At 38.3% G+C, this 13,633-nt stretch overlaps 1 protein-coding gene and 1 non-coding gene across 3 annotated transcripts in view; one reads left to right on the plus strand and one right to left on the minus strand.

Moving 5' to 3' along the window:
* Positions 1-2,174: 2,174 nt before the first annotated feature.
* LOC132224155 (U6 spliceosomal RNA) lies at positions 2,175-2,279 on the plus strand. Its single transcript, XR_009450608.1, has one exon. It is a non-coding gene; the product is annotated as a U6 spliceosomal RNA (small nuclear RNA).
* A 6,473-nt stretch (positions 2,280-8,752) lies between these two features.
* Positions 8,753-13,633, minus strand: part of DCK (deoxycytidine kinase) — a 29,484-nt gene continuing 24,603 nt past the window's right edge. For both annotated transcript variants that reach the window (XM_059669163.1, XM_059669171.1), the window contains one exon: positions 8,753-11,136. In XM_059669163.1, coding sequence (XP_059525146.1) covers positions 11,110-11,136 — 27 coding nt within the window. In that variant the 3' untranslated portion in view covers positions 8,753-11,109. The remainder of the gene's footprint in view (positions 11,137-13,633) is intronic.

Here is a 13,633-nt window from a genome sequence, read left to right on the forward strand (position 1 = left end):
GGTATGATCCTTCTATTCCCACCTTGCTGAGAGTTTTTATCAAGAAAGAGTGTTGGATTTTGTCAAATGTTTTTTCTGTGTCAATTGATATGACTATGTGATTTTTATCTCTCAATTTGTATATGTGATGTATCACATTTATTGATTTGTGGATATTATACCATCCTTGCATCCCTGGGATAAATGCTACTTGGTCATGGTGTATGATCTTTCCGATGTACTGCTGGATCTGATTTGTTAGAATTTTGTTGAGGATTTTGGCATCTATGTTCATGAGGGATATTGGCCTGTAATTCTCTTCCATTGTGTTGTCTTTATCTGGTTTTGGTATCAGGGTGATGCTGGCTTCAAAGAATGAGTTTGGAAGTGTTCCTTCCTCTTGAATTTTTTGGAATAGTCTGAGGAGGATAAGCTTTAGTTCTTCCTTGACTGTTTGGTAAAACTCCCCTTCTCCCAAGAATCTTAATCACCACTTCAATCCCACTCACTAGAAGTAACCAAATGAAGTTTGGTGAGTCTCTCTGTATACAACAGAGATAGAGAAAAGAGAGAGAAGAGAGAGATCATACTATAACTATTTATACTTTAAAAATACAGTGGACACCCTACTATAGTTCTGCATAATTCATTCTTGTTAATAACTGCACTAACTTAATTTTCCAGATGCTATCAGCAACCAGTACATTGACTGAGAGAAAATAATAGTACTAATAGTAATGGCTAACATTTATTGAGCATTGTTCCAAATGCTTCATCTATTTACTACACATTAAAATTGTATAACTTTATCAGTAGGTACTATAACTTATGGCCCTTCTTACAGATAAAGAAACTGAAACATATTACTTGCCCGAGGTTATAAAGACTTGCCCAAAGTTAGACAGTAGGTTGCAAGGACAGAATTTGAAGCCAGCAGTCTGTCTTCTAAGCCTGTGTTCTGATTCGCTACTGCCTCTGTGATGTTAAAAATAGTAAAGATAAATTATTCCTTAACAATGAGTGACTGTTGGTATATACCAGATGTAAACATAATAGAACACAATGTTTTGGTGTTTTTAACTATACCAGAACCTTGTATTCTTAGTAGTGCTTTCAAAGAAACCGTATCAAGAGATTTTACGTTCAGTTTAGAGTCTACCATTAAGCAAAAGTATTTGAATTAGTAAAAAACACACACATGAATTTCCTAAGCTGAATATTTCATAAGCTAAATAGGAAAAGCAATCTAAGTTCTGTACTGTTACCTTATTTTGTGGCCAAAAGCAGTTTTTTTCAAGTTTTACTATCCATTTTGTTGACCAGACTTGTCACCAATTGATTTATGGTCATTCAAAAAACACTATACCAGTCACACACATGAAAAGAACCTGAATCACATTTTTAAAATATAGACTCAGATTCTAAACTCAGATGCCAGAGTTTTTTTAAATAATTGCAAAATCTTTGGAATAAATGTGTAGTCTCTCAAGGTAACTATTCTGAAAAGGATAAACCTTAATTGTCTGTTTAAAGTCAGTCTGCTAAAAGTCAGTTACCATATTTAACAGGTTTATTTCAATTACTAATCCAGCAGCCGGTTCATGCCAGCCATCCCAAAACAATAACTGATGTCCATATTGACTCTTCTGTTCCCAAGCCAGTGAGTTGACAGCTAGTATCCTAAGCACTGTATAACGTATCAAAATGGTGTTGCTGTGCCAACTGTAACATAAATTGTTTTTACAACATGAGCCAATTTTTCTAATTTACTCTTTAACATAAAGTGATCCTGCTCTACTGACAGCAGGGACAAGAATGGCAGCTTGAGGGGCTGCTCTACCTTTGACTAAATCTTATTCGTTTAAACAAGGGATAACACATACACATTTAGGTATATTCAACATCGCCAAAGCACCAGCGTCCCCACCATTTTAAAGTGATGCCAAATAATATTTAAAGGTGGAATGTTTCAGAAGATGGTTCAAGTTCCACCTACCTCTGTTACTGAGTCACATGTTTTTGTTAAGTAAACCTTTCTTCTTGAACAAATAATCATCTGTCAGAGCTCCACATAGTTCCACAGAATAGTAAAAATAACTGGAAGCTCCTTTGTATACATAATTGCTAAGTAAATGCCAAAGTCTTACAAGACAGCCCTTAAAGTCTACTGAGTGAACATTATAAAATCAAATTTTGTGCTTCCTTCAGCAGCATATATACGAAAAATCGGAATGACACAGAGATTAGCATGGCTCCTGAGCAAGGATGATATGCAAATTCATGAAGCATTCCACTTTAAAAAAAAAAAAAAAATTTTCCTGGCAACCTGTTAAGCATAATTATCTAACCAAGTCTTATCCCTTAAAACAAAATTGGAATTAATCTAATAGCTAGCGAAGCAGCTGGGAGTTATGTAGTAGACTTTCTTATCCTATATATAATAAAGAGGTAATATGCAAATTAACCCTCACACCCTCACAAGATGGCTGCCTACGACTAGGCTGGCAGGGGGTTAGTGAGGGACGACCAAACAACTGAACAGGAGGCTGCGTGGGGCGACCAGGCCAGTGGGGGGGGGGTGGTTTGGGGGTGACCAGGCCAGCAGAGGGGGGAAGTTCGGGTTGACCAGGCTGGCAGAGGGACAGTTGGGGGTGACCAGGCCGGCGGGGGTTGCAGTTGGGGGAGACCAGGCTGGCAGGGGGTCAGTTGGGGGCAATTAGGCTGGCAGGGGGCAGTTTGGGGCAACCAGGCCAGCAGGGGGGGGGCAGTTGGGGACGACCAGGCAGGCAGGTGAGTGATTAGGAGTCAGCAGTCCAGGATTGTGAGAGGGATGTCTGACTGCCGGTCAGACATCCCCCAAGGGGTCCCAGATTGGAGAGGGTGCAGGCTGGGCTGAAGGCCTCCTCCCCCCTGCCCATGCAAATTTCATGCACCGGGCCTCTAGTAGTAAAATAACTCTAAAAACACTGCCTTTTTGATGGCCTATATTTAACCTAACAGCTCATTTTATCTGTCCCCCTACCCTTGCCACATCTGCACACATGAAATGTCAATAATTGATTAATCAATTAATGCTTTTGCTCTGGCAATGTGAAAAACCTCTCATCAGATTCTTTTCCAACCATTTCACCATCAAAATAATGATGCTTGGATTATAGCCAGAGCAGAGAAAAGAATCAAGTATATAATGACCTCATGTGGCAAAGGGCTAGAACTACTAATTTAACTATGAAAAAATCATGGGCTTAAATAACTTTCATTATAGAACTTTTATTTTCAAATTGCTTTTTTAAATGGACATTAAATACTGCCTAGAAGGAAGAGAAAAATGACCTCAGATGTAAAGAAAAAGCAGAGGTAAAAATAGTCATCTATTCACTAAAATAAAAGGGGCCCCCATGCTAGAGTCAAAATATTTGGGTACTTGTTTCATTTTTATTAATTTTTTGGGAACTTGAAAAAAATCCCTTAGCCTCTCACATCTATAAAATGTTGGTAAGTTTTTTTCTACCATAGACTTTGAAGGCTAAAATATGGTTATGTGAATTTTATATCTTGTATCTGAAACTTTTATCCCAGTTATGGTATTTATAATTCTATAACTAAAACATTTTTAAGCTCATCATAAAAATGTAACCTTAAACTAAAGCACTGTTACCTAGTTTGACTTCCAATTATCACCTTTTATTCTAGTGCAATGGACATTGATTGGTATAGCACCTATTTTATTCTAGGCATAGAACTAAGATTAAATTAATTCAAAGTATAGCCACATTGCTAATAAACTTCTTTGAGGATAGTTTTTTTCTTCAATTACAGTTTATATCCAATATTATTTTGTATTATTTTCAGGTGGATAATAGTCTTAACTCTTAAAATACTTCAATATTTATTGATTAAGTCTGACAAAACTGGGTGTTAATTTTTATGTGAAATCCCTGAACCAAATCCAAATCCTCATTGATAAAAAAAAAAATCTGAGAACATCAATATCTTATTAATTACAATTCATTAAACATACAATTATAGAGTGACAACCACAATATCAAAAAAAAGGTGGGGGAAAGGGAGTAAGTACATACCTGTTCCTCATTAATGTTTGTAATTTATCCCTGAAAGCACTGTCACTAAGTAAAATGCTTTAAAAGAAAACCTTTTCCATTAATTTTAATAGGGTACATATGTTATATCCCAAGATCTCCAAAACAGGATCAATTGACTAAGAACAAGTTTACAGGCAATAAACAATATTGTCCATAAAATATATTGTAAAGGTTTACTGTACTCGCCAAGGAGGAAAACTTGATAGAGGGGGGTGGTTTGATGGAGGAGAGGAATAAAGGAATCATTCTTTGGAAGGTAAATTCTGCTTTCTATACCATTTCCCCCCCACACCACCACCAATTTTCCAGCCTTTTGGGGTAGTAATGGCTATCTTGCATTCAAACTGCACTTAAAATTAAGTTATAACACCTTTAGGGAACTTCAAAACACATTGAAATGGCATCTGTACATAACACTGAAATCCCAGAAGATGCAACCTCTTCATTCCTCTCAGTTGACAAAATTATGAAAGCAAAATAATCTGATGCACAATTCAAGTGTATGACACTGCATAGAAAGGGTCAAGTAAACGACTATGTTTTTGTCTAAGAAAGTAATTTTTTATTGCATACTTGTTTAGTGTACTTTGGAGCAAGAAGTCTTTAGATTCAAGAAGAAAAAATGATTGTCTGAAAAATGATATAACTTTTTAAAAATTGTTATGGCAAAGCCCTAGCCGGTTTGGTTCAGTGGATAGAGCCTTGGCCTGCAAACTGAAGGGTCCTGGATTCAATTCCAGTCAGGAACACATATCTCAGTTGCAGGCTTGGCCCCTGATTGGGGTGCATGCAAGAAGCAACCAATTGATGTGTCTCTCTCATCATTGATGTTTCTGTCTCTCTCCCTCTCCCTTCCTCTCTGAAATCAATAAAAATATTTTTTTAATGTTATGGCAAAAATTATTAACTGACAGTTTTTATGGAGCAAGTCTGTATTTATATGTCTGTATATGGAGCAATGCTATATATATATATGGCATTACTGACCTCAGTACTAATACATTTTATACTTAATGACAACATTCCAAAGCACTACACAGAATAAGAGAAAAAATGAATTATATCAAAGTTGCCTCCATTTTTTAATATTCATCTAACTGAAGATGAGAAAAAAACAATTTCATTTTACACATATATTCTAAAAAAAAAACAAAAAAACAACCTTATTAGGATAGCCTCAAAAGGCCCCAATTGTATTACGAAACCAGGTAGCTCATGCCTCTAGGAAACACAAAATGACCCAACTTCAAGACAGTAATCCAGACAGTATGGTATTGACAAAAGAATGGACAAATAGATCAACCGAAGAGAACAGAGCCTAGAAATAGACCCACACAGTCAACTGATATTCAACAAAGGAGCAAAGGCAATACAATGAAGCAATGATCGTCTTTTCAATAAGTAGTGCTGGAACAACTGGACATCCACATGCAAAACAATGAATCTAGAAAGACATTACACCCTTTATAAAATGACAGACACCTTTATAAAAAATCACAGGCCTAAAGATAAAACACATAATTATCAAACTCCTAGAAGATAACTTAGGAGAAAACCTAGATGACCTTGGGTATGACTTCTTAGATACAACACAAGGTACAATCTATAAAAGAAATTGATAAGCTGGGCTTTATTAAAATTAAAAACTTCTGCTCTATAAAACACAATGTCAAATGAACAAGACAACCCACAGACTGGAAGAAAATATTTTCAAAAGACCCATTTGAAAAAGGGCTATTGTCTAAAATATTCAAAGAACTTTTAAAACTCAATAATAAGAAAATGAATCCAATTTAAAAATGACAACAGACCTTCAGGCAACTCACCAAAGATATACAGATGGCAATAAGCATATAAAATGATGGTTATTATATGTCATTAGGGAATTGCAAATTAAAATGAGGCACAACCACATACCTATTAAGAATGGAGTAAATCCAAACCACTGACACCACCAAAAGTGGAAGAGCAGGAACTCACTTATTGCTGGTAGGAAGGCAAAATGGTACAACTACTTTTGGAAGACAGTTTCTAAGAAACCTAAACATACTCAACATATAATCCAGCAATTGCACTATTTGGTATTTACGTACCCAAATGAATTGAAAACTTATGTTCATAGAAAAACTTGCACACAAATGTATATAAAGCAGGTTTATTCATAATTGCCAAAATTGGGAAGCAACTCACTTGTCAGTCAGTGGCTGAGTAGATAAACTGGGCACATTCTGACAATGGGCTGTTGTTATTCAGCACTAAAAAGAAATAAGCTGTCAACCATGCAAAGAAAGGGAGGAAGCCAAATGCAAATTCCTATGTGAAAAAAGGCCAATCTGAAGAGTTTACATATTAAACGATCTAAATGTCTAACACTCTGGAAAAGACAACTATGGAGACAATTAAAGGTCAGTGGTTGCCTGAGATTGGGAGTAGGGGAATGAACAAAACACTGAAGATTTTTCGGGCAATGAAACTATTTTGTATGATGAACATATGTCATTATTCATTTGTCAAAACTCATAGAATGTACAACACTGAATAAACTCTAATGTACATTATGGACTTAGAGTGATAATAATGTATCAATGTAGGTTCAGTGAATGTAACAAATGTACCACCTGGTGGGGATGTTGATAGTAGGGGATGCTGTACAAGTTCAGGAGCAGGGACTATATAGAAATTGTAATTCCCACTTGATTTTGCCATCAACTTAAAACTGCAATAAACAATATAGATGGAACATAAAATATATTGTCAATAAGTCTAAATAAAGTCAATGAAGTTTTTAAAGAGATGAGACTGGTAAAATCCACATAAGGCCTGCAGTTTATGTAATGGTATACAAAAGTTAATTTCTTAGTCTTGATACTAAGACTAATTTTACTATGGTTAAGTAAAATGTTATCATTGGGGGGAAATCAGTGATGGAACTCCAATACTTTCATAACATTTTGTGAATCAAAACTGCTTTGAAATTTAAAAAGATTTTTGAGGAAAGATAAGATCTGTCAAATGTGGAAGGCTATTATTTATCAAGATTTGTAAATACCTTAAGCGACTAATCTAGCTTTTTTTGGTGGTAATAAGATTTACATCTCTGTGTAAAAAACACTTTGATACTCCTTGTTCTAAAAAAAATGACAAACCTTATTTCTATAAGCTCAGTATACAGTTTTAGGCATAGACGATGAGAAATTCTGAATGAGGGAATAAGTTTTATACAATTTTCTTAGAAGAGTAAACTATAAAACGTAGTACATATACTCTGATGGAAGATGATCTGATAGGAGAAAAAACAAGAGAATGCAGACCACTAAGCTCAATACTCTTGTGCCTATCCAATGGTACAGCTTTTGTCATGACAAATAAATTTAGCTTCTTTTCAATTCTACAGATTTAAAGTCATTAAACATTTTTAAAGGTTACTGAAAATCTCTGAACTCTTTGTTTAAAATAGAATCAATGTAATTTATATAAGCCATTATTACCTTTTTATAGTCATGTTTTTCTTCAAAGTAGAATAAATTTTATTTTTTTAATCTTTATAAAGTATTACATGTCCCCATTTTCCACCACTGACCCCCTCCAGCCTGCCCCTGCACCCCCCGCCCCAGGCCTTCAGCACCCTATTGTCTGTGTCCATGGGTTATGCATATATGCATACAAGGTTTTTGGTTGATTACATCCCACCCACCCATCCTCCCCATCTTCCCTCTAGATTCTGCACTCTGTTCCATACTTCCATGTCTCTGGATCCACTCCATTCATTGGTTTATTTTGTTACTTAGATTCCAAATATGAGTGAGATCATGTGATACTTATCTTTCTCTTACCTATTTCACTAAGCATGATACTCTCCAGGTCTCTCCATGCTACCTCAAAGGGCAAGACATTCTTTTTTTATTGCTACATAGTATTCCATGGCATAAATGTACCACAGCTTTTTTTATCCACTCATCTTCTGCTGTGCACTTGGGCTGTTTCTAGACCTTAGCTGTTGTAAATTGTACTGCTATGAACATTAGGGGTATATACATTCTCTCTGATTGGTGTTTTTGGCTTTCTTAGGCTATATTCCCAAAGTAAAATAAATTTTAATTCAATGAGTGTAGCTCCATTACAGGTCATGAAATTCACACTTATTTATTAAGCAAATGTTTAATTTAGTAAACAAACCTGTATATCAAATAAAAAAACACACATATATCATGAAATAGTTTAAATACTCATGGTGATTATAGATTTTTTTAATGTTTGTTTTTTTAATTGATTTCAGAGAAGGGAGAGGAAGAGAGGGATAGAAACCTCAATGAGAGAGAATCTTCTATCGGCTGCCTCCTGCACACCCACTACTGGAGATCAAGCTCACAACCTGGGGATGTGCCCTGACTGGGAATCAAACCGTGAATTCCTGATTCATAGGTCAATGCTCAACCACTGAGTCACACAGGCCAGGTGTGATTACAGATTTAAAATGCAGTTTCCCTTTCAAAGATCAGGACATCTAGAATGTTTAACCCACTAAATTATCTCAAAAAAACAAAAGAAGACATTTTAAAAAGGAAAATGATAATTTCAAAATAAAAAGTGACTCTTCCCCTCACTTCAAAAACAAAATTTTTCTAAAATGTCAAGTAGAAAGGGTAAATACATAGAAAAAACACCTCACATTTAACCAAACTTAAAAAAATCTTTAATTATATACAGAATAAAAATGAATCCAAGCAGATTTTTTTAAATTACACTTATTTCATCCTTTTTCTTCATTAATATATTTTCCAATATATAGTCAAAAAATGATAATGCTTACAAGATATGTAACATATAAAGCAAAGCAAGATCATTTATTTTCAGTAATTTCCTTTAAAAAGGGAGAGGGGGGACAGAGAAGCAAAGCCAACCATGAAGTGAAGAATAATCATAATGTTCTCAAAGCAGAAAGTGTGTTTACAATAGCAGGCTGCCTACTTAATTCTGACAGGAGCAAAACCAGGATGAGGCAGGAAATAATAGGGGGGACTAAGTAGATGACACTCCTAAGATTATCAACCTTGTCTTCAGTTTTTCTTTTGACTTCTTTTTATTTTTTAATATATTTGATTTTTTTACAGAGAAGAAGGGAGAGAGATAGAGAGTTAGAAACATCGATGAGAGAGAAACATCGATCAGCTGCCTCCTACACACCCCCTACTGGGGATGTGCCCGCAACCAAGGTACATGCCCTTGACTGGAATCGAATCCAGGACCCTTCAGTCCGCAGGCCAACGCTCTATCCACTGAGCCAAACTGGTCAGGGCTTTCTTTTGACTTCTTACAAACTATATAAAAGTAATAAAAGACTGCTCATTCCCAGTGCAGTCAATAAAAAATAAAATGGAAAAATGTATCTCTCACTATGTTCCACTAATGTTTTACTTATAAAATGAGAAGAGCTCTGGCTGGTGTGGCTCAGTTAGTTGAGCATCGTCCCATGTATGGAAAGGTCTCTAGTTCAATTCCTGGTCAGGGCACATGCCCAGGTTGCTAGCTTGATCCCCAGTAGGGGTCATGCAGGAGGCAGCGATTGATGTTTCTCTCTCACATATCCATGTTTCTCTCTCTCCTTCTCCCTTCCTCTCTCCCTAAAATCAATTTAAAAAAATTTTTTTTGAAAAAAGAGAAGAAACGTAGAGAAATCTATACTCCCACCTCAAATTATTTAAAGATAATCATAGTTTAAACCAATCTTTTAACTATAATAGTAATATTCCATTGTAAAAGAATGGTCTGAAAATCATTTACTCATGTAATAACCTTCAGTAATTGTTTTTAATTTTTTTTTTTTTAAATCCTTACCCGAAGACATGCTTAGAGAGAGGAAAGGAGAGAAACATCAATTGGTTTCCTTCTGCACATGCCCCAACTGGGGACTGAACCCTCAAACCAGGCATGTGCCCGAACCAGGAATTGAACTGGCATAGGATATCATCCAATCAACTTAGCCACCTCACCGGGCCTTCACTTATAAGTTATTATTATTTTTAAAATATATTTTTATTTATTTCAGAGAGGCAGAGGCAGAGGGAGAGGGAAAGGGATAGGGAGAGAGAGATTAAAACATCAATGATGAGAGAAAATCATTGATCGGCTGCCTCCTACTTGCCCCCTATTTGGGATCAAGCCTGTAACCTGGGCATGTGCCCTTGACCTGAATCAAACCTGGGATCCTTCAGTCTGCAGGCCGCTCTATCCACTGAGCCAAACCAGGTAGGGCGCTTATGAGTTATATTTTAAGAAACATTTCCTCTTTAATCATCCAAAACCCCATGCAAAAAGATGAAGTCTCACCCATAGTACAGATGTATGCCATTACAAACTGGGATCATAGTCTAACTTGCTCCTCTATGAATATATTATAGACACACTAATAAATATCAATGGATTAAATATTACATCTGATCTTATCTTCCACATAAATTGAGATAGAAGGGAAGGCAATGGATCAAAGTACTTAAAATAAAACAATTCTTTTTCCTTAAATTCCACTTTTCAACTTTTTGTGCTAATTTACACCAGACACATTACCATTTTCTATGAAACAAAGTTTCCAGTTAAGAAATCCAGTTAAGAAACTAGTCAACAATGAGATGAGAAGCACCAGGAAAAAAGCCAACCTGCTGAGGAGGATAACAGGGGAAAGACAGAGAAGCGTGGGTCCTTAGTGATATAGGACCTTTAGCCACTATAGTGATTCTGGAACCATCTACCTCCAGACTTCTTGCCATGAGAGATAATTAAATGTCTGGTTTTTATATAAAGGAAGGAAGGAAGGAAGAAGGAAGGAAGGGAGAGAGGGAGGGAGGGAAGGAGGGAGGGAAGAAGCTGGTCATAAACTTTCATATAGGACTCATAAAAAATCATTTTTTCTTGGAACAAAAATGGTTAAACACTTGGGTTTTCTAAAGAGACTTGTATAAATACAAAGCTACAAAGATACACAAAGCTGAAGTGTCTGGAATCATTTTTCTCCCTGAAGTCTTCAGCAAGATCACAAAGTGCTCAAAAATTCTTTGACCTGAGAGGAGGAAAAACATATTAATATAATTATTTGACTAATTTGAGATAAATAATATTCATCTTCATTTAAAAGTATATAACAATTGAGGACCCACCTGTATAAATAACTCTATCACAAAGCCGTAGCATTTACTTTAAAAGATCTATACATATAAAGAGGGAACATGCTAATTGTCCGTTGCAGTGTGTCCCAGTAACAACCAATTTGCATATTGACAGACCAGCAGGAGGCTATGCGTGCAGCAGGGGGCAGGTGGCCGGAGCCAAGTTCCTAGGAGTCTGAGGAGAGTGCCTGACAGGAGCCCGGACTGCAAAGACAGAAGAGGAAGCGGCCACGGGGAGCTCTTCCAATCCCCCTGCACCCCGGGGGGGGGAAGGACACTCTACCTCAGCCCCTGCACCCCCAGGGTGACGGGGAAGCTGACCGGATGGAGAGAAGACCCAGCCTCGGGGGTAGCTGCAGCCCACACCTCCGACTCCAGATCTCTTCCCCCGCCACCCTCGCCAGGGGCACCCACAATAGCACGCCGGTGACCACCTGTCAGTGCCCCCCGAGGCACCCGGGGCCCACGGCCTGCCACTGCAGGGCCCCCTCCGCTGGGGCCGGGCACACCTCCCTACAACTCCAGACCCGGTGGAGGCAGGCCTGAGGGGCCCCCACAGGGTCAGACCCTTCCCGCCCTCCCGCCCCCACAGCAGCAGCGCCCTCTCCACAGCAGAAGCACTCTGAACCTCACTGGGGGCCGCCTAAACCCGCCCTCCTAGCCCGCCTGGCTCCACCCTGGCCTGGCTCCCAACCCGCTCCAGGAGACTGGAGCCCCACCCTGAGCAGGTACAGCTGCAAAACAGCCACGTACAATTTAAAGAATGGCATCAAGCAGGAAGGTTTGACAGCTACTCCCCCTTGGGCCTCACCACCCCTCTAGCGCCCCCCTAAAGCCCTGCCCCCCACCAGCGCCTCCAGGGACAACCACTGCTACAGGGCTGCTGGCTAAAGCCCACTCCTCCGAGACCTGCGGAACCCTCTGCAAAGCTTCCATAGCTACAGTCCCAGGAAACAATCATGCCCTCCTCCCCTAATCAGCACCTGCTACCTGCGAGGGTACCCGCGAGCTTAGAAATAACAATCCCTTCCCGTTTAGACATCACTTACTTGATGAAACATTTCTAGGTTTATTAGCTCAGAACCTCCTAATGACAACCCAGTGAGGTAGGCGGAGAAGAGATTACAATTCCCATGGTATATGCGTATATACTCAGAAATGAAGCTCAGAGAGGAAAAGTGTCAAGCCCAGTGGTTCCCAAGGTGCAGCACATGCCCCACAGGGGGGCAATTTGATTTTAAGTGGGAGCAATTCGAGAATGAGTTAACAGTGAATTTTTTGCATTTCTTATGGTTCTAGGAGGCCTCGTCTACTATCCTACATAATAAAAGGCTAATATGCAAATGACCAAATGGTGGAATGACCGATCACTATGATGCGCACTGACCACCAGAGAGCAGACACTCAACGCAGGAGCTTCCCCATAGTGGTCAGTGTGCTCCCACGGGGGGAGCGCCACTCAGCCAGAAGCCGGGTTCACGGCTGGCGAGCACAGCGGCAGTGGTGGGAGCCTCTCCCACCTCCGTGGCAGTGCTAAGGATGTCCGACTGACGGCTTAGGCCCACTAAGTCGTCAGTCGGACATCCCCCCAGGGCTCCCGAACTGCGAGAGGACACAGGCCAGGCTGAGGGACCACCCCCCAAGTGCACAAATTTTGTGCACTGAGCCTCTAGTGCAGTGATGGCGAACCTTTTGAGCTCAGCGTGTCAGCATTTTGAAAAACCCTAACTTAACTCTGGTGCCGTGTCACATAAAGAAATTTTTTGATATTTGCAACCATAGTAAAACACTTATATTTTTGATATTTATTTTATATATTTAAATGCCATTTAACAAAGAAAAGTCAACCAAAAAAATGAGTTCGCGTGTCACCTCTGACATGCGTGTCATAGGTTCGCCATCACTGCTCTAGTGTATTAATAAATACTTTAGTAGTAAAAGCTGAATGACATAAAATGTAATTAAAGGAATTATTCAATTTGGCCTAAGATTGATATAGTTCTATAACAGCCATAATCTCTAGTTTTATAATCTTTAATTTTATAATCATAATTTTATCTCTTTATAATACCTCAGACCACTGACATGTGCAGCTTTAGTATTGATAACATTAATAACTGCAATGGTTTAAACAATTCTGAAGGTTCAGACATGTAACATATCTGTAATTTTTCTTTTCTTGCAATATTTCCCCCTCCCCCAGTTAATTTTCTATAATTTCTCTGAAGCACAAATTTGAATCTTGTATATACTCTAATGTTAAAGTATGAGTAAAGGTAATATAAGCAGTGACTGAATCTAGCCAACTAACCAACAGCACAGTAACAAGAGTCTATTCTCTTCACGTTCTAGACTACACAGTAATTCTCCTGAATAGAAAACAATTATTGC

This window comes from Myotis daubentonii, chromosome 1, assembly GCF_963259705.1.
Source record: "Myotis daubentonii chromosome 1, mMyoDau2.1, whole genome shotgun sequence".
NCBI classification, from domain to species: Eukaryota; Metazoa; Chordata; class Mammalia; order Chiroptera; family Vespertilionidae; genus Myotis; species Myotis daubentonii.